The sequence below is a fragment of the Hetaerina americana genome, unplaced genomic scaffold (genome assembly GCF_022747635.1).
Source record: "Hetaerina americana unplaced genomic scaffold, ioHetAmer1.1.p SCAF_3, whole genome shotgun sequence".
Classification (NCBI taxonomy): Eukaryota; Metazoa; Arthropoda; class Insecta; order Odonata; family Calopterygidae; genus Hetaerina; species Hetaerina americana.
Window position 1 is genome coordinate 16,208,157 of NW_027286874.1, and position 24,866 is coordinate 16,233,022.

A 24,866-nucleotide genomic window follows, 5' to 3' on the forward strand; every position below is an offset into this window, starting at 1 on the left:
AGTGGTCAAATTCAATCCCGTTTAGGTTTATTTTAAAAGAATATTTATTCGTTTCAAAATCCATTATATTACATAAATATATTAAAAGTGTGAAAATTTTTTATTTTTTGTTCTTCAGCACTTCTTTGCTAGCAGTAACAGCTGCGGACAATTCAGCGGCGGTCATTATTCCTAATATTTTCAAGGAATGTAGCAATTGATCTCGAGCATTTCCGACGAATGAGTTACTCAGGAAAGCCGGAAACCCTCTAAGTCCATCCCCCATAGTGTAAAGAGGAACTCTAAAAGTCCCCAATACCTGCAATTAAACAGATTTTCAATATTTAACCTGTTGATGGAGCATTACTTAATAGAATGATAATTGACGTCCCAATACCTCTTCTCCATAATCTGGAGCACTCAAGCAAGTTTTTTCAATGGAACATAAGTCCTTTAATTCAATTTCCCTTGCGAAAAAGTGAAGGCATAACTTTGTACTCTCGTGCACGTGAGAAACCATATGATGTTCTTCCTGGATGGGATATTTTACTGTATCTAATTTTATTTCTTCTCTTAGCTCGCGATTTACCGCATGCACAAAATCCTCTCCGTCATCCACCAGGCCACCCGGAAATCCAATAAGGCCATCAAACCGCAAATGCATCTATGAAATAAAAATCAATCATCTTAATGATTATTATATTACAGGATGTTTATTTGCAAATTTGTTGTCGACTTACCAGTATCGTCGCTCGACATTTATATATGTCGAAAACCTTCGAATCATTTTTCGCGTACAGCATACAATGAGACGCATGTGAATATTTTTTATATTTTTCAGATCTTATGTCGTCTTTCTCTATATATTGATGGTTATTGGCATCAACAAGAGAACCGAACTGAGACGTAGAGGCTAAATGACCCCAAGTGTTATCTCCGGTGTCGTTCATTTATGTATCGTCAATATAATCAATTAATACCGCCAAATAATATTATTACGAACGTCCTTGTAAACAGTGCACCTAAATCCAACAAAAAATTTATAATGACCTCTTATAAACGGAAACTCAACAAAACAAAACAAAAGCTATTCCAACGGCGGGAGGCACAATGAAAGTTGCGAGATTACAGTTGTGTTCTTGATAATCAGGAAACCACCGTACGGTCCGCTAAGTTTTGTATCCATGAGCAGCGTGAATTAAGACGCGGTGAAGTCGATGTGGAACGAGCAACTTAGTGGTTGACCTTCGGAAGATTTTCTTTTTTTTTGAAGACTACCCAAAAATGCATATTCTTACCTTAAGTTTAGTGTTCTTTATGAACTTCGACAAACTTTATACTCACGAATCTGGGAAGTATGGCATATTCCTCGATGTTAATGCTGATACTAGCTGTGGCTGTTCGACATTGAACCGAGAATCATCGATAAAAAACAGGCTGAAAGAAAGCAGACATGAAGAGTTATCGGATGCGAATAATTCAATTTGTAATAAAAATCCTAAACCGCCGCTAGAGACCTCGAAAATGGTTCTCATAAATGGTGGCATTTACACTATGGGTACTAATAAACCAATATTTGTTGTGGATGGTGAAGGGCCGGCTAGAAAAGTGCTCGTGGATAATTTTTACATCGATGTGCAGGAAGTTAGCAATTCCCAGTTCGAGCTGTTTGTAAATGAAACAGGCCACATTACAGAGGTAATAACAACACCCATGCATATTCTGACAATTTAATTTCTCAATAATTACTTTATTATGATTGTACCCCCCTTAAATTGTGTAGAGAGAGCCCATTTAAACGGGAAACAAGCTCAATAAGAAATGTGTACGGGTTATAACCGTGGAAAAAAATGTAAGTATTTAAGATCTCATAGACTTAAAATTGGCCCAGACCCAGAAAAACTACGTTCAGAAACATAACTTGAATTACCACAATACATTCACTACGCTATCTTTTGTGCTCAATTTTAAATGTTTGGTTTTCTACCTTACAAGTGTAGTAAAGCGAAACGTATTAATTAGGTTAGATGCTATGCTTATTGCTATTTCTAACCTTGCCTTTGGTGTTTGGAAAATGGTTTTTGGATGGATTTCCTCGATTCAGTGACAAGGGCCCTGTCGTAAAACATACACATTAAGGAAGTCGCCATGTGTAGGTGTTGCAGTGTAAAAGAATGTACTGCTGTGCAAAAGTTGGCACATGTTCCAAAGAGACATACATTTACGAAATATCTTTGATATGGGTAGGTGACGGAAATGGATAGCATTGCTTTTTATAGTTAAATACCTTGGTAGCTTAGAATTTCAACTATCCTATCGACCAAGTGTTATACAGATTAAATCATTCTATTCTTATGACCTTAATGTCCTATAATGAATGAATGCTCTAAAGCTCTCACCTTAACATTTATTACATTTTAATTAGGTTAGTATTGATTTCATTTAACAGTAATATGTTCTTTATTTTTTCAGGTGGCCTTAAAAAGATATGCATACCTAGACATTTCCCACAGATTAATGTTACTTCTTTATTTAAATGGCCAAACATCCTAATTAATGACATGGTTAATAAATTCCTCCCTAAATCATCTCTTGCATTTAATAGTTAGTTTACATTTTCACGTATGAGTTGAAGATTCTAATATGAAAAAGTTGGTTGTTGTCTTATACAATCCTTTTCCTTTACACCATGTACCAAAAACTCAAACACTAAGACCGTAAATAGTTAATTTTTAGCAATAAAAATGTTATCAACTTTTCAAAACTTAAGAATTGTTAAGATTGTGTATGCAATGCTTTTACTAGGCAAAATGTGTGATATCTTCATGGTCTTATCACCATCGAGAGAGAAAATGTAGGCGTTTTAGAGCTGTATGAGGTGAGATGAATCTCTATTCCAATTTCCCCTTATTAATCCCAAGATTTTTTATGTTAGACAGTTGAGAGGAAATGAGTTCTGGCAACTACAAGACTCAGCCCAATCGACCGTGTGTCGTGCCTGGTAGCAGGAGAGGCAAGGCTTCTGCTGTTATCATCTCATGAAACCCTTGCAAAGTAAAACCGGCAATAGCAGCACAGAAGAAGACTGAATTGGTTAGAATAGGAACAAAAGGAAAATGTTGATGACAGGAAAATTATAAAATATAAAGTGAGAGATGGAAAGAGTAATTATAGATATTTTAGGTCTATGCAAGTTGAGATGGAAGGATAGTGGAGTGATAGTCATAGAGTAATATACAGCCAAGAGGACGAGAGCCAGTGAGGGGTTGCCAGAATGTTGAATAAAAAGTTTGGAAGAAGTGAAGTCAACATAAGAGGGCCCCGGTTCAAAATCCGGAGGAGGCAGATTTTTTTTTCAGTGGTATCCCGATCCCTACCTGAGGTGCTTTGTGGAGAGCACTTTGAGTATGATGCCCGCTGAATGGGACATTAAACTGCGGACCCCTTGGTGTGCCTTTCTACAAGAGTAGGCAAATGCCAACGCTGGGTTTCTCTCCACCCTTTCTTTCCCATCCATCCCTAATGGCACAAATGACCTAAGCTGTCAGTCGCCTCCCCTAAAAAACTACACCAGGGAGAAAGCAATACAGTTCTGGAGGAGACTGGTTAATCATCACAGATATGCGTTTTAGGCACCACAAATGGCTTAGGTACACATGAAAAATGTCCAGGAATCCATGAGGGTATCAGTGGGACATGTTATGGTTAAGCATAGATTTAGGAACAGAGTGATTAATGCATAGGTTCTTGGGAGCAAATGCTGCCTCTGGTAATAATTTGGTAATTATGAAGTGCAGAGCTGATTACAAAAGGATAGACAGGGAAGATGGTATATGAAATGAAATTTGGAGGCATCAAGTGGAATGACAAGAAAGAAGTTTCAGGAAGCTTTAGAAAAACTAATGAGTGAGAACAGGGATCTGGGTACTAAATAGGAAAAAAGGGGAACAAAAATAGGGATATCAAAAGCCACAAACAAAACTATAGGATCAGTAAATAGGAAAAGTACAAGGAAACGATGAGTTGTGGACAAAATGATTAAAAAGTAAGATGAGTGAAGGAAATAGACGAATGTATACAGAGTTAGGTAAATGGAAGTATATGGACTCAAATAATAAACTGAGGAGAGTAACAATAGTGCAAAAGAAGCATGTTGGAAGACGCAATAGAAGGATATGGAAGGTTTACTGTGGAAGGTTAAAACATTGCCTGGAAGTAAAAAGGGAAAATAGTTGAAAGACGTCAAAGATTTTTCAGGAAAAATATTTTTTGAATTAGGGAAGATTCAAGAGAGATGGATGGATTATAAAGAGGAACTGTCTGGTAAAGAAATCAGGCCAGCAAAGTTAGACATAGAGAATGTGATCCAGATGAGGATAGCTTAGCTCCAGGCTAACTCGGCAGTGAGATCGAAAGGTAATTAAGGGACTTGAAAGCATAAAAGTAGTTGGTTTACACAATATTTCCGTGGAACTACATAAAGGTTTAGGAAAATGTGGGAGGAAAAGTTTTTTGGACTAATTAATGGCTATTTAATTAGCTGAGGCAGGTAACAAATGGAGCGGTGGAAGAGCAAAAAAAGAGTGCAAGGATAAGGAAAGTTTGAAGAGAAAGGGTGAAATTGTACACTTTACCGAAAGGTTGAACCCCTCTCAGGAAATAAGGAGGGAAAATTGTTGCAAACGATCAAAGATAAGTCAGGGAAAATATTAGTTGAAACAAGACAGGTAGAAGGAATACATAGGAAATCTATATGGTATAGGTATTAGGCCAGCAAGATTAGACAGAGAATAAGACACAGATGAGGATAACTTAGGTCAAGGCTTACTAGATGCTGAGCTAGAAAGGACATAAAGGGAATTGAAATCAAATAAGACCATTGGGGTAGACAACATTCCCATGGAAATACTTAAGAAAAGGTAGAAGGAAGAGTCATTATGGACTAATTTGTAACATTAACGAGAACGGAATCTGGTCATAAGACTTCATATAAGTGTTAGTTACTATTCTGAAATAGGGAAAGGCAGGTATATATGAGGACTACAGAACATTTAAGTTTTATTTTACACACAGTTGAAGTAGTTCTCAGGATCATCAGTAAGAGAATGGAGAGCAAGGCAAATGACAAGTGGGATAATCAATTTGGGTTCAGGAAGGTGAAAGGCACGGATAATGACTTACCAGAAATGAGCCCACTGGCAGAGTAGAACATAGAATTATTAATTAGGATGTATTTGTCTGATTCGTATATTTCATAAAGGTATTTGATAGAATGAATGGGGTAGAATTAATGAATACATTGCAGAAAAGAGGAATAGATCAGAGGGATAGGAGACCTATCTGCAACCTGCAAATGTGTCAAGACTGCTCAGGTGCAAGTGGCTGATGGAGAGTTCTAATGGGCAGTGTTAAGAAGAGGAGTAAGGGAGGGGGTGTCCATTAGCACCTGTGCTTTTCATGTGAAGGAAATGGCGAAAGAGGCATGGGAAGAACTTGAGACAGGAATGAAATTAGGAGGAGAATTCATGAAATCATGTTTGCAGATGATCTAGCTTTAGTTTGTCAGTCAGCCAAGAGGTTGGCAACCTTGCTGAGTGTATGGGAAAGTCAATACAATAGGTATGAGATGAATAAATGAATAAATTAAAACAAATCCAAGGCATTGCGTTTTTCAAGGAAAAGAAAGGCTAAGTTAAATATTAAAATAGGAGTTCCTAAACTATAGCAGTTGAAACAGTTTATGTATCTTGGAAGTCTCTTGGACCATGGTGGTCGCAGTAGTAGGGATATAAGGAGAATTGAATTAAGCAAAGAGGCTTTCGTAAGGAGGGAGTTGATGACAGGGATGTTTAGTGAGGACGTTAAGGTTTATTTTGTAAGTTAGATAATGTACATTATATTGATATTAAATAAAGCTTATCAAAACTTTGGTATGCAGCATGGTTTTGTAAGGCTTGGAAATGTGGTCATTTAAGCTGGGCAATAGGCATAGATTGGAGGATGTTGAAATGATTGTGGAGTGGAGGATGGTGAAGTGGGCAGTAAGGAAAACAAACGGAAAAGTGCGAGGCATGGTGGGGGAGGAGAGGGGATTATTGGGAGAGGTCCATAGGAGGCAGGAGAGACAGATGCTGAGCATTTTGATGGGGAATGGAATGTTGAAGACTGTGATAGAGGGGAGAATGCCTGGCAGGCAATGAAGGGGTAAGAATAGGATAGGCATGTTGAATGAAATGAAGGGAGGAAGAAAGTATTCAAAATTGAAGATGGTCTTACTGTTATGTTGGATGTCAAGTTGTGTTTCGTTAATAGAAGCAAGGGAATTGTTACTGTACTGTTTAGTAGCCTGTCCATCCAAAACCCACCATCACGAGTAGATTACCAATAATTATTATTGAAAAATGTGCATTTCAAGAAATTTCAAACAAAGATGCAAGTCCTTAGCCCTAATAGTTTCAGAGCAGTATAAATATGTAACTTCTCTCTGCATCTTCAGGCAATTTTTCCTATTTGCTAACTTTAAAACAACCTAAATCAGAAAAAAAATTAGGTATCACTAACATCTCATACCTGAGTTCACCTGGACTCAGTATATATAGATGGAATATGTTAGAATGCATACGGTGAAGAATCAGAATTTGGATTACATTTTAATTGATGGATTCAGCACTGATATCGTAGAGATGAAGTCAGTCATTTAGCCATTATTGTTACCCTTCTGTTTAGGAATTGAGCGATGGTTTTTTTGAATGTCTGTGATGAAATAATATTATTGTTATTTCTGAAAAGACCTGATATTTATAACTGCTTGCCATTATGAATTATATTAACCTATCATACATCATACTTTCTACACAATGTCAATAATTTAAAATTGGGGGATCGAGATGGTGCGGGGGCTAACGTACTGGCTTCCCACCCTGAGGGCGCGGGTTCAAATCCCGGCGGTGTTGAATATTTTTCAGAGGTATCTCGATCCCTACTTGAGGTGCTTTGTGGAGGGCACTTTGAGGGAGTACGCCGTCCGTCGGATGGGACGTTAAACTGCGGACCCCTTGGCGCCTTTCGTAAAGAGTAGGCTAATGCCGACGCCGGGTTTCTCTCCACCCTTCATCCTTTCCTGTCCATCCCCTATGGCGCAAATGACCTTAGCTGTCGGTCGCCTCCCCTCAAAACTACTACTACTATTTAAAATTGGGCAATACACAATTTAAATATGTCAAATTTATTTTATACTTTATGTTGCAGGTAGAGGTATTTGCCCAAAAATATTTCTTTCCAATATAAGCACCTACAACAGTTATCAAAACCAAATGTCGGTTTTATAGGTGAGGGTAGAGTTCACCCAATATGAAGCCCTATGGCAAGTGAAACTCACTCATTAGGGGAAGAAGTGCAATTTCTTTCCATGTGCCACCTGTGATTTCCAAGGGAGTTCTGATACCAAAAAAATCATACAGCCTCAGTGAGGCTGATTTCTCAGAGGTGGCCCTGGGAATTGAATGAAAGCTCTACAGTCAGTAGCCCAGCACTTAACCCCCTGCTCTAGCACATCCTTTATCCGTTATTATTCACACATTAATTAGATTTTTTTGGATTTGGGATTATTTTTCAAACTGAGTATTTCAGAAATAAATACTCAATTCTTTTTGTCATTGAATATTTCAGGCTGAGGAGTTTGGAGATTCATTTGTGTTTGAAAACTTACTAAGTGAAAAAACGAGAGCTGGCATAACACAGGCTGTGGCAGCTGCTCCATGGTGGCTGCCAGTGAAAGGTTGTGACTGGAGACATCCTGAAGGACCAGACTCATCCATACAAGGTCAGTACTTATATTCACATATCTGCACCCCAAGCAACATGCTTATTAGGGTTAAAGTTAGATTAATTAGCATTATGATATCATGAGAAGTTTTTCTATAAGTCGAATGGTAACCTTAAATAATAATATGGGCATTAATGTTAGTAAGAGTAAGCATATAAATTTTTCAAATAAAAAGAATGCAGAACAGGATATTTATACCCTTTTTGGAGGAAGAATCCCAAATAGCAGTCATTGCTAATATTTAGATATTTACTTAACTAGGGATCTTGGGTGGGGAGTACGAGTAGGTAATGTGACACAGAAGGCATTTAAAGTACTTCATTGGGTTTCATTGAGGAAATTTTAAAGGAAGTAGCATAGCCACAAAAGAAAAAGTATATAAGGCACTGGTTGGCCATATCCTAGAATACTCGTCCATAGTATGGGATCTGTATGCTGTGGGACATGTTAAAAAGATAGAAAAAGTTCAAAGAAAGGCAGCAACATACATATGTACTTGGAAGGTACAAAAGAATCGATAGTGTCATGGAAATGCTGGTTATACTGAAATGGGAGAGTTTGAAAAATAGTGGAAAAGGAGTAGGTTAAGCTCGATGGATAGAATTGTTAAAAAAGGACGAAGTGTGGGAAGATTTACGGAAAGAGATAGAAATACCAAACTTTAAGGGAAAAAATGACCACAGTTTCAAAGTAGAAATAAGAATGCAAAAAACAAATAAGAAAAAATACTCTTTTTTAAACAGAACTATTGTTGATTGGAACCAGCTGCCTGGAGGTTGGTTTGAGCTTTCTATTCAATTTTAGGAGTTTTAAGAATAAGTGTAAAGCAGCCACTGGGTGATAAACTTCATTGATCAGTGATTAATATACTATTTTAATTATTAAAATATTGTTTTTATGTGATGTGGATGGTGTTAGAAGTTGTATTCCAAAAGTGAATGATGTGTTAATGGTGGGTGATTTTGAAGGGTATATGAAATTGGAGAGTGCGTGATTATGGACAGAATAGAGGGAGGGGCAATGGATGGTGCGTAGTATATACTCGTTCGGTGTGAACCTAGCCCATGGGTGATGGTAAAGGTGCAATTAATAATCTTTAAGTGTCTTTGAAACAAAAGCATTTTATCTCATATCTGTTCTTCTTGTGTGTGTATCTATGTATGTGCATTGTGAGAGTGGCCATCGACCAGACTGCTATACTGTTGCCACCAGGACAATTGCCTAATTTGCCACCAGGACAATTGCCTAATTGCAACAATAAATTCTTAAATAAAATATATACTGATGCCCATAAATGCAATGAGATAAGGGTACACTGCCTGTTAAGTTACATTCAAAAGGGATATCCATTTAAATAAAATAGTGAAAGGTAAACTGAGGTATAGCAAGGCTTTGGTTATATTTGTGGTATGCTGGCAAAGATTTGTAAAAAAATCATTGTGCTCTTAACTGTGAGTGCTTGGAATATGAGAAGTTAGCAGGGAAAATGGTGGCAATGGTATAGCATAATGGCGAGGAGTTCATGATAGTAATCAGGACATTCAGGGATGAGGCTTGTTTCTCATTGAGAGGGCTGGGTTCATGTTTGGAAACGTGAGCTATTGTCTCCTAGATAAGTATCAATGGGTACATTGAAAGTCTGCATTAGATCAGTCGTAGCTATGCCCCGGATAAAGTTTAAAGGATGATTTCTGGAGTGATATAAGAGAAATCTTGAATGACTGTGACCCTGCTACAAGAATAATAGCATTAGCAGACACGAATGTTGTGTTGATTTAGAAGAAATTCCCATTAAAAAGGTAACTATGTTTACCTTATCTCTATTTGTAGTTTAAAAAACTGAGTGGTAATTAACTCTTAAAATATATTCAAATTAAAAATGTTCTCCTTCATTGTTTAGGCAAAATGGACCACCCTGTTATTCACGTTTCCTGGAATGATGCCTCAAAATATTGCAGGTGGGCTGGGAAAAGACTACCCACTGAAGCAGAATGGGAGAAGGCGTGTCGTGAAGGCCTCGAAGATCGCCTTTTTCCATGGGGAAATGCTCTCACTCCAGGAAACAAACATCGGTATGCTGTATATATACACTTATTTAAACTTATTTTGGCAAAATTCCACATTTTTTTATTTTTTCAGTTTATTCTTATTATATTTTAATTCTAGTAATGCATTACTAGAAAGCCAAGGCTGAAGACCATTGACCTAATATGTTACATTTTTAAGGGTGATATGAATGAGCAATTAAAAAATTTGAGCCATATAGTATGTAGAAAATAGCAGCTTAGTGCCTAGCAGGTATAGTTTCTGGTTTCAAATCATATGTCATGCCCATTTCCACTCCATAGATTAGTTTTGTCTGGTTCATGGTGATGTCACCCTGTTTCACCACTGGTGATGACATGGTCCAATAAACTTTCAATTTTAGCTTCTTGATGACTTAGTATGTCCTGACCAACAGTGAGTCTGTAGGTGGTCTTTCAGTCCTTGAGCAAGCATTCACAGGCATTCACAGGACTCACTTGGGACAAACTTCATGGTTGTTCTAGGCCACAAACTGATGTTTCCAATGTATTAAAGATAATATACAGCTCCATTCAAATTTCTTTTGTCATAACCCAGGAATTCACATGGATAAGCTGATTGTTATATTCTTTTTTTCACGAGATGACAGCGGTGCTGGGCTGTCTGTTACTTGACCAGTTGTTAACTTCGCTGTCATGCCTTCTTCCTTTCTGATGCCGATGACTCACATCCTTTGTTTTTTCCTTAAAATTTCAGCAAGTGACAATGAATGTCATCTGGTGATATTGTTTTCCATGGAAGAATTTAATGAGCCACCTCTGTTAGTATGTGCATCCATGTGTTATCCATTTAGCTAAACTACCTCTAGGCTCAAATTTTCTGCATGGTTACGAAACAATACAGCTATTTCTAGGAGCATTCATCCTCTTTACTTTTATATTATCAACATTCACCTCTAATGCCATGAACCAACATAATAAAAGAGTAAACATTACGTTTGTGTGACCCTTATATTTTTTAAAGTATTTTATAAGTTCTTCCTCTTTCAGCATGAACATATGGCAAGGTGATTTTCCAAATGAAGATAAAGGAGAAGATGGCTTCGTTGGAACAGCACCTGTTAACTCATATTCTCCATCTAAGAGTGGCTTGTACAATATGGTTGGCAATGTTTGGGAGTGGACTCAGGATTGGTGGCAAACGCGCCATAGTGCTGCTGGCATTGCTGAAAATCCAGTGAGTATATAATATAGAACTTTCTAATTTTGACATCCTTCATTATGTATATATTAGTCTTTACTCTATGGTCAATGAAACATGTATTATTACTGTAGCAAAATGCAATTTTAATTTGGGAATCATACCTTAAGGTAGGTTATTTATGTATGGCATTTCTGTAGACAGTGTGTGAATTTATGGTACAACCTTTCATTGTGTCATTATGTATTATGAAAAAATGTATGATGCCTTTTGATCATAAACCTTAATCTATATAAACAAAGTTGTAAATTTTGTTAGTTACACCATTTATAACTTGAGAACGGCTGCACCAATTTTAATGATGTTTGGTTTTTTTGATACAACTCAGACCAGAATAGCAGAATAACCATTAAAATATCATGAAAGTATCGTATCATCATTATTAATGATATTTGGTTTTTTGGATTCATCTCAGCCAAGAATAGCAGGATACCCATTTAAGTATCGTATCATGATATCATATCGTATCGCGTCATCGAAGGAATTTCAACGTCAGAAGCAAGGTGACGTGGTTCCTGGTCATCCATATGTGCGTTCTACTGATGCTCTTTGCCATATTAATACATTTAACCCAAAGAATGCTGAACGCTTCTATTTGTGGTTGTTACTGGTGAATGTTCGAGGGCCAACATCTTTGGAATCACTATGCTATTATCCTTTTGACCTCCCATCCAATCCATGTGACCTATGGAACAAATACAAGGATAACATGTCAGAAGAATTTTACTTCGAATTCATATAAGTTCAAGAAATCTAGATGTTGCAGTTAATGAGGAGATGCATAGCCAGGCTTTGCTGTTGTTTGAAGATGTGTTAATTACCTAATATGCGGCAGTTTATTAGTGAAGTTAGGAATGCCGTGCCAGCTTGTGGAATGAACGATGTGTTCTATCAAGAATTGAAACCTGAACGTGAATATGATCAACATGAATCAGACCAATCAGTTCAAACTAATATACCCCAGCATATACCCCCAACAGAAGGAAGAATATGATACATTAATGAAGGCAATTGATGATGGAAATGGTGGCTTATTTTTCCTGGATGCCCCTGGTGGAACTGGGAAGACATTCATACGAGTATCATGGCTTTTGAACACTGTTCATGCAAGATTGGACATTGCGGTAGCAGTTGCTTCTTCTGACATAGAGGCCACATTGTTGGAAGGATGCCGTATGGCTCATCCAGCATTAAAGTTGCCATTAAACCTACAAAATTCTGAACAAGTGACGTGTAACATTAAGAAACAGTCCGCAGTGGCCAAAATTTAGTAGCATCTAAAATCATATGCGACGAATGCATGATGGCACACGAACACGCATTGGAAGCACTTGACCAGACATCGAAGATATGCGCAATGACTTGAGATGCTTTGGTGGCGCAATGATTTTATGGTCTGGCGATTCCTGCCAAACACTGCCAGTCATTCCAATATAGACTGCTGCCGAGGAAATAAACGCTTGCCTCAAATCATCAAATCTGTGGTGCCATGCTAAGAAACTTCAACTGACAACAAACAAGAGAGTTGCATTGCTGAATGATCCATCTGCTGAAGATTTCTCCAAGCAATTGTTGACTATTGGTAATGGCCATGTTTCTGTCGATGAATCAAGGGGATTAATTTCATTTCCTTGGAATTTATGCAATTTTGCTTCATGGAAAGTTGAGCTTATCAACAAAATGTTCCCGAACATCACTGATAGCTACAAAAATCACAAATGTTTGAGTGAGTGAGCAATTTTGGTGGCTAAGAACAAAGATGTCGACGACTTAAACTTCGTTATTCAGAATCAAATCGTTGGTACTCTGCATTCATTCAAATCTATTGATTTTGTAACAAATAAATACAAAGTCACCGACCATGCATCTGAATTTGTAAACTCCTTGGATGTGCCTGGCTTACCACCACACAATTTACAGCTGAAAGTTGGCTCGGTGGTCATGATACTGCGAAACCTAAACCAACCAAAACTATTTTTTTATTACATTTCAACCAAAACTATATAATGGAACACGTTTGGTGATAAAAAAACTGATGATCAATGTGATTCACGCGGCTATACTCACAGGAAAATTCAAAGATGAGGAAGTTCTCATCCCGAGGATTTCTATGATCTCAACCAATATGCCCTTTGAGTTCAAACGAATTCAATTTCCAATTGCTGTGCTATTTGTGATGACAATTAACAAATCACAAGGCCAATCGTTTAGTGTTTTTGGTCTGAATCTAGAAAACCCATATTTTTCTCATGGTGCATTATATGTGGCATGTTCACGTGTTGGTAAACCATCGGCTTTATTTGTTCTTGCGCCTAATAACAAAACAAAAAATGTTATATATAAGAAGGTGCTTGACTCAAGAGAATAAACCCGAATGTTTATGTGTATAGATTGAATAAAGGAAATGTCTTTCTGACAAGCCATTGCAATTCTTTTTTTGTAGTTTAATTGAATTTTTTTCCTTATATTATTGTAACAAATCAAGTATGATTAAAATCAGTACAGCCGTTCTTGATTTACAAATGGTTTAACTAAACTGATCATTGATTGTTAGGCGGTACGAAGGTTGCCGGGTCAGCTTGTGCCTTGTAAATCAATACTGAACAAATGTGTGGCACATATGTATTATGTGTATATGAATTCTATTTTTTACTAAGTTTTGCACAGTAATGGAGTCATATAGTAGTTTAATATACTCTCATGTGTTACAGAAGTAGTTTATCTTAAATTAGTACATGAAATGTATACCAGTCTCTCAACATATTTCTTGGAAGTCGCATGCACATTAAAATTATATAACAAGATTGTATATGGGGATTATTGTTCACTTCTGGCCACACTTAAAACTTTTCTTCAGTTGATATTTGCCTTTGAAAAATTTACTTTTGGTAAAAAACCACTGGTTATAAAATAGCTTAAAGAGTTAATGGCTTTAAATTACCAATAAGAAACAATGGGGCCTATTGCACTAGTTACACATTTTATTACATTAAATTACATTTCACTAATTCATTTAACTATTCACTCATTATTAATTGTAATATGACTTTTCATCCACAAAAGATATACTCAATTTGAATATTGTGTGAAAAAGCTGCTCAATTGCTGGCAATACAGTTCTTTACCCTTGAAAACATGGTGGAGGTCCAAATGCTCAATTTAATAAGATTGAAGTACAAATTTCTGGTATATTATTAACAAGATTTACCATAATAGTTTCTTGCCTACAAATGAAATATATATTATGTACTATGAAAGTATTTCATCCTTATGTCACTTTATTTAACCAGGCCTTTAATGTATCCCAACCCCAGTGTGACTAGTTTTGTTAATTTTCTCTTTTGAATGATTTCACTTTTTTAACTAAATTCAGTTTGTTTGTTAACTGTATTTATATCCCTTTGAGTATAAAATGTATTGCATTTCAGAAAGGTCCTGGAACAGGAACTGATAAAGTGAAAAAAGGGGGATCATACCTATGCCATAGAAGTTATTGCTACAGGTACAGGTGCGGGGCCCGTAGTCAGAATACACCTGATAGTTCAGCTGGAAATCTAGGTTTCCGATGTGCTGCAGATTCATTGCCCAAGTATTTAATGGGTAATGGGGATAGTAAAGAAGCCAAAGTTGAACTCTAGTTTTAAGGCATATGCCACTACACAATGATCTTAAGTGCACAAGAAAAATAGTATTAGCACTTATCAAATGGATATTGGGACTTCTTTTCATGTGCAATTTAAACTTTAGTTCCTATGTCCTTAGGCTATCTGTATTTACATCACATTCCACTGTTAATTGCTTTATAATTAGTAATTATAATTATATTTTTGGTATTTTAGTTGTAATCATTCTTTAAATAGACTGATAAACTGCATTACAATAAGCTAGTAAAAATAAAGATAACACCTTTTGTAATTTTATAAAGACCTTGATGCTAAATGTGTACTTGTTGTTCACCTATAATATGTAATATTTCCATATGTATTTTTCAGTATTATTTGATGAAATATTACCTGTATAGAAATGCTGCAAGTGGATATTTTTAATATTTTAAACCATCAAAAGTGACAGCAGTAAGTTTACAGGTCATGAAAAAAAGTTCTTTTTTATTTTATTGCAAGTGGAAAATATTTCAAATAAAATTATAGAATTTGTTCAAGCTTTCTGTTGAGTTACAAATATATGGGCAAATGGTAAATAAAATACTATTTGGAATAACATTTAACTGGTATAATTCTAAGGGAAATACCGACAAGAGCATTGTTTTTGGGGATCAGATGATTGTGGTGGCTTAGGGTACTGGCTTCCCATCCCAAGGTAAGGGGTTTAAATCCTGCCAATGACAGAATTTTTGCATAGGTACCCCAATCCCTACACGAGATACTATGGAATGAGCACTTCAAGTAAGAGTATGATGTCCATCAAAACTGACATTAAACTGGTTAAACTAGAATTGTCCGAGGTTTATATTTGCTTTACAATTTTTCAATATTTCATGATGAAAAAGGGCGACATTTATTTTAAGTTTCAAGGTCCTATCCCCTAAATTTTTCCAAATATTTGGTTCTTTTCTATTTAGCCTCCAGCCTAATTTACCAAAAATTCCATAACAGTAATAATCCCTAGATATATTTTTTGAAATGATAATTGTATCATCACAGGCATTTTGAATAAAATACATCATTGTGTATAATTCCTTCAATGTTCGAATAGAATATTTGTCATGAAAACATTCAGTTTAAGCTTTCATGTGTGTTTTATGATTCATCCATTTTTTTCTTATTTTTTATGATAAGGTTTTTCATGTTTTTATGCACATTAGGCCTCATATTTTGTTTTCTGTCCATGATGAAATAATAGTGAAAGCTAAATAGCTTCACTGATAATATTTTTAGTGCCAACATTTGTTAATTCCTTATTTCCCCAATTTTATATTTTTTACAACTTCTTGCATACAGTAGTTTTATAGCTACGAATTATTGTATTTATTTTTCATCTCTATTGCAAAATGATTTCCTGTTATATATGTTTTTTAATTATTTTTTAGTTTACTATACACATTGCCTCATAGTTTCACATGCACATGTTATCTCTTGTTGTCTTAATCAAATTGTTATGTTGTCCATAAAATCCCATTTAAGTGTTGGCCTTATTTGACAGAGTTGTTGTAATGCAGTTTGTGGGTGTTGTATTTGTGAATGATTCACTTTTACTAGGTAATCTTACCTAACTGACCCCTGGCACAATCTTGGATTCTAGAATTGTCCAAGGTTTATATTTGCTTTACAATTTTTCAATATTTCATGATGAAATAATAATAAATTTAAATGGATGCCAGTGTCACCTACTGCTTCTTGAATTGAAACAATTTTCATTCACGATTTTACAATTTTAAGTTTTCTTTTTAACAGAGTATGTTGGTCATGGCTCTATTTCCATTATTAGTATCAATTGACTTGCACTAATATTCGACTAAGATTTTAACAGAATAATTTAATGTTGTTTATTTCTTGTTTATTGTGGTAGGAAAGAAAATATTAGTAAAAAAACAAAGATATTAGATATTCTTCAAAGAAAAATTCAAAAGATGCATGTAAAGTGTGTTTTCCTAGCTTTTACTGGGTAAATCAGGCTGTGAGTATCCTTGGTATTACATATCATAAAATTATATTTTGATCTAGTTATTGGTTACACATCTAGCAATGGTGTGTTGGTTAAAATAAATATATTCTTCAATAAAACTATGTTCTATCATTATTTATCCATGCATAGTGTACGAGTTGTAATGCCTGCTATGTTTGCATGAAAAATATTAACTTTGGGGTAGCAATTGGAACAAATGTTATGAGATCCCAGAGCACATTTTGGTCATTTTCAAATTGGGTAAGGGTTAGGTTTTTGTGACCATGATGCCTCCAAAACTGTTAACCTGAGCAATGAAAGTTTCTAGTTAACATTTTTACTACAATTAGGAGAATTGATTTAATTTTTGACCAATTTGACTCACTAGAAGTGACTCTTTCAGCCTTTTCTCAAAATTTAGAAGTGGTACCACACCAGGAAACCATTTAAAAATAGCGGGAGATATGAGAACCTTTTATTAAAACTAAATTACCTTTCTATTTTTGTCTTAAATATGAAATAATTGAGTTACAAGTGAGTGGCTTAAACCATTATATGAATAAAAGAAAGGCTCGTCTTTCTGGCCAAAATTTGTGTTCATGGGTAATTATTCTTTTATGAAATCGCACCTGCAACCAACAGCGGAAGGATAACCTGTCCAATGAAGGTTTTGCACCTTAACATTCAGTGCATATGAAATAAATAACTGGACCTCAAGGCTCTAGTAAATGACTACCAACCCCATGTGATCTGTATTAATGAACATGGTTAAATTCAAGTGAACTTTATACCCTAAATGTGCCTGGGTATCTTATCACTTGTGCTTTTTGCCGATCAGTGCACAAAAATGGTGGTGTTTTGATTCTACTTTCTGAATTTTTTTCCCATTTTCCAAGTGGATTCTTGTAACAATTTCTCAATGAAGAATAAACATTTGAATTCAATTTTGCATGTTTCAAAGTGGGCACTACAGTTTTTTATGAATTGTCTATTTATCATTAATCTAAAGTGACTTCTATGTTTTCCGTACCAATGAGTGAAGCTCTTGGAAATAATCCATAGGTCAATCCATGACCCATGCATAATAATTAAATAAGACTTCAATTGTAATAAATGGATGATTCCACAGCTAAACATAAATTAATGGATTTACTAACTTCATTTAACATCTGTGCTACCAACAGTGAACCTACTAAAGTGACTGCTAGTTCTCAAACCATTTAAGATAATGTATTGACTAATATTGACCTTGAACTTGTTCAAACAAATATCATTAATGCCCACCTAATAGATCACTACCTGCTTCTATCTACAGTTGCTATGACCACATCCAACGGAAGTAAAAAATACTACAGGTATTTCTCTGATTAAAACATGATAACCTTTTTCAATTACTAAATTCCCATGGGTGGTCCAATTTTTTTGCTTGAAGTCCTTTATTGAAAGCTTTGAATATTTCTATTTCACCTATGTACACTATTCTGGTATATGTCTTCCCTTGTCCTGGAGCTTAAGGAAAACAAAAGTTTGTCTGTTAAATACAAAAGTCAGTGGGTCTCAGATGAAATTCATTGGCTTTCAAAGAGAATGAAAGATGCAGATGTGTATTGCAAAAACAAATCAAATCCAGCTGACCATGAGGAATATTCAGCATTAAAGAAAAGTTGTTGCCAAACCTTACAGTCCGCTAAAAAATTCTTTAGCAACCATAGACTTTGTAGTGCAGACAATAAACGTAGAGATATCTGTAAAATTATTGACAAATCCAAGGGTATCAGGAATTTACAGCAAGATCTTCAACTGCATGACTCAACTAGAAATTCTATTCCAGATTTCTCTAAAATGGCCTCCCTCCACTCTGAATGATTTCTACCTCTCCCATCAAAATCCCAGTTTGTCACCTCAGCTAATTATCTGAGCTTTGGAAAAAATTCATGTTTTCTATTCCCTTGTTCAGCTATGGAACTGACCAACATTATCAATAAATTCCCTAACAAAATTAGTCCTGGATTAGAAGGCATCCCAAGGATGGTTACAAAAAGGTCATCTAATACAATTAAAGATCAGCTGTTATTCTTAATTAATGAATCCTCAAAAATTGGAATTTCCCAAGCACAATTAAAACATCCAAAATAGTGCCAATATATAAAGGCTAAGGTTGCAAAATTGTTGGCCATGGATTCTTAAAGACTGATAATTTCCGTGTTGAATCAGTTGGGGAAAATATTTAAAAAAGTTTTCTATTGGAGTCTCAGTATCATATCTTGAGACAACCTGTTCTCCACATCTCAACATGGATTTAGAAAAAGCAGGTCCACTACAACAGCCACATATCACATGGTGAATTGAATACTTTTAGGCTTGAATTATAGAACTGAAACTTAAGGACTATTTTTTTATTGCACTAAATTTTTGATTGCATGAATCATCAGCTACCCTTGTATAAACTGAAACGTTATGGCTCAGGGTACAAATAGATTGAATCATGTCTAAGTGAACGGCATCGGCATATGGAGCTCTCAAGAAATGGCTCCAAATTTGTTTCTTCTGGTAGAGAAGTAACACTGGGTGTTCCCCAGGGTTCTATACTTGACCATATTTTATTTTTAATTTGTATCAATGATATACCAGACAAGCTTAAGTTCATTTAGGGAATAGACCCATTACTGTATGCTGATGGTACAAATATTATTGTGTCACCATAACGGCCTTCCACTCCCTAGTACATAGGCTCCTCAATGTACCTTTGTCCAAAGCGGATTTCCAAACAGTATTAAAACACATAAAACACATGGCTGTGGTGAACGGCTACTCTGAGAAGCTCATTGTTAACATCTTAAAAAAACACAGGAACAAAAGACATCTCCAAAATAACACTACACTGTATACGCCAGGTGACAAGAAATTTGTCAAACTACCTCACCACCCACAACTAACAAAGGGTCTTCCTTCTATCTTCAAAAAAATCAAATACACACCCACATTTGTTAGTCAAACTAAACTGAAACACCTATTTGTTAATCCAAAAGATCCTATTGAGACCCTAGACAAATCTGGAATCTACAAAATCTCCTGCCCACATTGTGACCTTTTTTACATCGGGCAAACTCGCAGAAATATTTGCACACACTTTAAAGAACACGCTGCATGTTACAGACTGGGAAATTTCAACAAATCATCTGTCGCCCAACACATACACGAAAACTCACACAACATCACAATTGAAGACCTACAGCTATTGAAACATGTGCCTAATCACCTACTCGACCATTACGAAAGTCTGTACATTAACAAAACGAAAGAAAAACTCATGAACAGTGACAAAGGCCCAATATCGTCATCCTTGTTTTCAATCTCCCTTCCTGAATCATGACCGCCCCTTCCCCAACGGTCAAACGACCATTTCCCCCCCCTTCAACCTTCAAATTTCCCAAGCATTGAACCTTTCTCCTGTTGGCCCCTCGCCCACCCACCCGTGCTTCCTCCCCCATAACCTTCCCCTGTCCATTACCATCCCCCCCCTCCCCTACTTAACTGTTACTTATATATTTCGGCTCCGACTAATTTCATCATTCTTCTCTGAAGAGGCCTGCTTAGCAGGCGAAACAACTGGTGTCAGGTTTTTCGGCACTATTTCCCCACCAGCACTGTGCTTACAGTGTCTTCCTAGTTTGAGTGACGGGTCACTGGCGTCGGGTTTCCAACCCCGTAAACCCTGAGTGTGTGTGTGTTTGTGACTTGCGAAGGTCAATTTGTTTGCAAATACCTGAGCGAGGGAGTAATTGTTATATTTATTTATTTTATATTTCATTGGTCTGAATGACGGGTCACTGGCGTCGGGCTTCCCGCCCCGTAAACCCTGAGTGTTGTGTGTTTGTGATTCACGACGGTCAATGTGCCTACATATACCGGAGTGATTGAGTGATTGCTATAACTTTCTCGCTCCCTGTAAACCCCCCTTCTTTATTCCACCTATTAGTGCCCTTAAGTGTACGGCTTTGGGTTTTATATTCATTCCATTCACTCGGCCGTAGTACGTTCTTTATCTATTTATTATTGTGTCAGCTACCTCAGTGAATAGCTTGTCAGCGAATCAGCTGAAGTAGCACAGATTTTAAATGAATGGTGTCTTCTTAACTACCTAATACCCAATTTAAATGAGTCCAGCCTGATTTATTTCACTATTAAAAACCAAGTTTCCACTGCAATCTCAGTAGATGCAGCAGGTGTAAGAATTCCCTGAAATTCTTGCTCCCAATTCTTGGGAGTTATCCTGCATAAACATGTCTTGGGAGGAAAATATTTCCTCCTGCATCGATACATACTTAGTTCAGCGCATCTGCCACTCGTCAAAAGCCCGCTTGAAGTCGGTTTCCAGAATACTGTTGAGAGAGCCTTTGTTGTCACCGCTTGAACTGCCTTGATGGAGTCAAACCGATATCCTTTGAGCTATCCTTTGAGGTAATAGTGTTGCCAAGAAAATCTTCATCTTCCTGGATAATGTCCAAAATTTCCTCCCGCGATAGTTTTTGTTCCTTGCTCAAGACATTCGGCACCAGCTTAGCACACACTTTCCTCATCGCAAGATCCTCTGTTACAATGGTGTGGACAGTTCCGACTGAAAGGCCGGTCTCCTCACTGATAGGGGTTGTCGGGCGTCCGATGATCGCTCAAACTGAACTCCGACGGGTGCTCGTCTTCGATGAGGTCCCGGCCTTCCTTAAACATTTTGTGCCACTCAAAAACTCTTGTGCGGCTTAAGGCATTATCCCCATAAGCCTGTTTAATGAGTTCAAGGGTCTCCGATGCGGATTTCTGGAGTTTGACGCAAAACTTCACAGCATAGCGTTGCTCAACGGTGTGCTAAATACTGGCGCGACAACATCACAAAAATCCACCTCCTGTCTCAACACATGCCCAGAGGTGACTGAACTAAAGTGCGCCGGAGTGGTGGGGGACCCCACTACTGAGCCGACCGGTCGGACCCCCATCCACTGCTCCGTTGAGGCTACAGCAAACCAGTCATGAAACTTATTGTACAGACCCTGTATATATACTTATGAATACACATATACATATATGTACATGTATATATAAATTATATATATTTAATATCATCTTGCATGCAAAGGGTAATACTTCTCAGTACAGGTCCAACTTCGATTACCATAGTTGCCATTCAAGGACCTGCAATGATCTGCACCAGCCATTAGTCAAAATACACAATACTGCTCATGGGCCTAAGGCCAAAGGCTTAATGTTATCCAATAAACTTCCCCATGAAATCAAATATGTAGCATAATTACCTGTTTTCAAGAAAAAGCTATTCAACCTATTAAAAAATTGTATGTTCTATTCTGTATATGAATTTATGGAATTGTCAGTACACATCAATTCAAATTTGACCAAATAATATTTAAATAAAGTAGTATAATGATATGTATGTATATATAACTTTTAATTTTTTCTAAAATTATGAAGTTTATATTTGACATTTCCCATGTTTGTATTTTTGTGAATATGCTCCAAATCTCCTGACAAATAAATGCATTATTAATAATTTGTTTACCATTTACCATGTATTGCATGAAAAACTTATAAAATATGCTCTTAGCCACCGTAGTTTCTGTGTATGAATAGGAAAGATCATCTTCAAACTCGAATTTTGGAAATTGAAGTCCTCTTGTTCATATAATTACCCTCTTAGCTGCTGCTGTTAAAAAATTAAAAATACCTGTGATTGCCTCTCATTTTGTGGACAACCTTTCAAAGTTCAAAAACATCAAAGCTCCATTTAACTGACAACCCTAACTGGCAGATTCAAATGATTTTTAACCACCTAAATTGGGGGTCACTTGTGGAAAATGGTCTTCATTTTTTTTTATGAAAATGTAATATTACCAAGGGAAGGTAAAGGTAAGCTTTTTAAGAACCTAATGTGGTAACCACATTTATTTGTCATGTAATCTATCAGTTTCTCTGGTCTTTTAATTGGCAGTTGTAGTTTTAGGGGAGGCAACTGACAACTAAGGTCATTTGCGCCATTAGGGATGGATAGCAAATGAAGGGTGGAGAGAAACCCGGCATCGGCATTAGCCTACTCTTGTCAAAAGGGTCCAAGGGGTCTGCAGTTTATCGTCCTATCCGACGGACGTAGTACTAAGTGCTCTCCAGAAAGCACCTCATGTAGGGATCAGGATACCACTAGTTTAAGGTTAATTTCACAAGAACAAACATGGCACTCAAGAGATAAATCCTTAAAAGTTTTAAGTATCTTAAATTCTTAATTGGATCTACTATAAGGTTTTTGAATAAATCTTTGGATGCTGGCAGGTCATCAATGCTTAGCATTTACATAGCATTGATCAGGTCAAGATGAATACAGGTGTTTTGTTTAGCCCTCAGTTGGGAAGTGGTATTTAAAGCCTGTATCAACCATGTATTCATGTCTTTAGAATTTCAACTGGGACGTACACAACCCAGTTTCTAAGAACCTACTGTGATGTTAGAGAACCATTGCTGAAGGTCTTTATTAATTATAAAATTTTAATTGCACTTGGTATCACCTTCCCAAGGTATACCCTATGAGATATTTTATGAACCAATTATAAGAGGTTCTTAGTATATTTTTGAACTTGGGCTTCAAGCCCCAGAGGCACTGAGTAGTTCCAACAATATTATCAAAATTTATGCTGACAACCTGGGTGTCTCTGAAACAAAATACATGTCGATGCACTTACATATGTTCAGAGGGTGCTTGAATTTAAACTACTCACCATTTGTAATAGATATGATTCAGGGCTCTACTCTATTAAAGTTGTGTTTCTTGCCATAAAAGTAGACTACTCAATTTTACTGTTTGGTTTCTCATTGTGCTTTCCATACCATTTATACCTGTTTTCCAATACATCTGCTTATCCTAGAAAATAGTTATCCATTATATTCCTGAAAGGAAGAACCACTGGAATAGGATTTATTTAATACCTGGTCATATGCAAATTAAACTTCCTTTGAATTCCAGGTCAAAGAGGCATTCCTAGGAATAAATTAACAGTTGTTGCTGCAAAAGGAGCCTAGAGCAGAAATAAAATGGACCTTGGATTATTCTCCGCCATCTCAAATATATGACAGTTAAAGAAGGTACTCAGAATTTGGAATATGTAATGAAAAGATATAATAAACTTCACATCATATGATGTGGCAGGTAGTACCTTTTTAAGTCCTTGATCAGAAATATTCAATGGGAAGAAGAACTAATCTCAAGGGTGAGGATAGACTACAAGTGCCTTGATTTATTCTTGCTTCTTATGAGAAAGAACCACCATCTTGTCTGGATTGAGAGTTGAGTATGTAAGGCACTTCTTAATAGAATGTGCCAAATGCGGAGCACTCCATGACCATTATAAACTATCAGGAGCGTTATGTAAGATTTTAGACAGTGAATCTCCTAGTATACAAGGTGTTGTCAAGTTCTCCCATTAAGGTAATTTCATTCTAAATTTTCGAATTTTTAAACAAAGTTAGACTATGTAATTTCAGCTGCAAAATGTTTTTTAATGATAGCATGTTTTTGAACATATCTTAAACATATATTGACACAATACAAATAATTATGATACATTTTAATTTGAATAATTTAGTCTAAGTGAAGACAAAACTGGCTGGCTGATGATGGATCTTAAATTAGTTCTACCTACTCTTTTGTTGACGGAATTTCTCTTGCACATTTAAATAAATATATACACTTGTCAGTTGTTGAGAAAATATCCTTAAGTTTAAAGTCACCATATTAGTAATAAATTTGAATTTTAGAACAAATATATCTGGTCAAATAACTATTATTAATTTTTGAGTATTTATAAATTCTGAAATATATATTAATTATCACCATATATTATCACTTGTGGAATATTATCCACATAGCTTAGTCATCAATCTTTGGCTTATTAGTGTTATATCTAAGATAACATATTGGGACAAGGCTTCAGCCATTACAGGGTAGAGGATTTAATGTCCTGCATCATCACCTAGGATGTAGTTAACTGCTTTACTTTAATTCTTGTCTATTCCAGCAACATGGTGCTCTGTCATCTTTGTTGATGCATGGTATGTTCATGGAGTACATGCAATTTGGTCAAGTTGAATTTCTTATGAG

At 36.2% G+C, this 24,866-nt stretch overlaps 2 protein-coding genes across 5 annotated transcripts; one reads left to right on the forward strand and one right to left on the reverse strand.

Annotated features, from left to right (window-relative positions):
• Nucleotides 1–9: 9 nt before the first annotated feature.
• On the reverse strand, nucleotides 10–1,556 carry LOC139690263 (U8 snoRNA-decapping enzyme-like). 2 transcript variants are annotated; one of them, XM_071587606.1, is made up of 5 exons: nucleotides 1,497–1,556; nucleotides 1,324–1,416; nucleotides 720–1,001; nucleotides 377–643; nucleotides 10–298 (listed from the first exon to the last, which is right to left on the reverse strand). In XM_071587606.1, exons 3-5 carry the CDS (start codon nucleotides 927–929, stop codon nucleotides 101–103), a joined length of 675 nt encoding a protein of 224 aa, XP_071443707.1. In that variant the 5' UTR covers nucleotides 930–1,001; nucleotides 1,324–1,416; nucleotides 1,497–1,556; the 3' UTR covers nucleotides 10–100. The 2 variants fall into 2 exon arrangements, with proteins under 2 accessions (XP_071443707.1, XP_071443708.1); XM_071587607.1 differs by lacking the exons at nucleotides 1,324–1,416; nucleotides 1,497–1,556 and adding an exon at nucleotides 1,109–1,191.
• On the forward strand, nucleotides 1,118–24,843 carry LOC139690261 (formylglycine-generating enzyme). Of its 3 annotated transcripts, XR_011701462.1 has the most exons (6): nucleotides 1,118–1,677; nucleotides 7,648–7,801; nucleotides 9,705–9,876; nucleotides 10,879–11,065; nucleotides 23,733–23,851; nucleotides 24,784–24,843. XR_011701462.1 is itself a non-coding variant. In XM_071587605.1 (5 exons), the coding sequence occupies exons 1-5, from the start codon at nucleotides 1,264–1,266 to the stop codon at nucleotides 23,760–23,762; spliced, it is 957 nt and encodes a 318-aa protein (XP_071443706.1). In that variant the 5' UTR covers nucleotides 1,118–1,263; the 3' UTR covers nucleotides 23,763–23,876. The 3 variants fall into 3 exon arrangements, 2 of the variants coding, with proteins under 2 accessions (XP_071443706.1, XP_071443705.1); XM_071587605.1 differs by lacking the exon at nucleotides 24,784–24,843 and having other exon boundaries at nucleotides 23,733–23,876; XM_071587604.1 differs by lacking the exons at nucleotides 23,733–23,851; nucleotides 24,784–24,843 and adding an exon at nucleotides 14,518–16,008 and having other exon boundaries at nucleotides 1,125–1,677.
• Nucleotides 24,844–24,866: the final 23 nt, after the last annotated feature.

What these genes read in the sequence shown, in the direction of transcription:
- LOC139690263 (XM_071587606.1), bottom strand. Translation starts at nt 929, where the DNA reads ATGAACGACACCGGAGATAACACTTGGGGTCATTTAGCCTCTACGTCT. An exon ending in AATGTCGAGCGACGATACTG is followed by an intron (nt 644 to 719) that starts GTAAGTCGACAA and finishes TTTATTTCATAG; the next exon opens with ATGCATTTGCGGTTTGATGG. An exon ending in CTCCAGATTATGGAGAAGAG is followed by an intron (nt 299 to 376) that starts GTATTGGGACGT and finishes GTTTAATTGCAG; the next exon opens with GTATTGGGGACTTTTAGAGT.
- LOC139690261 (XM_071587604.1), top strand. Translation starts at nt 1,264, where the DNA reads ATGCATATTCTTACCTTAAGTTTAGTGTTCTTTATGAACTTCGACAAA. An exon ending in ACCAGACTCATCCATACAAG is followed by an intron (nt 7,802 to 9,704) that starts GTCAGTACTTAT and finishes TTCATTGTTTAG; the next exon opens with GCAAAATGGACCACCCTGTT. An exon ending in ACTCCAGGAAACAAACATCG is followed by an intron (nt 9,877 to 10,878) that starts GTATGCTGTATA and finishes TTCCTCTTTCAG; the next exon opens with CATGAACATATGGCAAGGTG.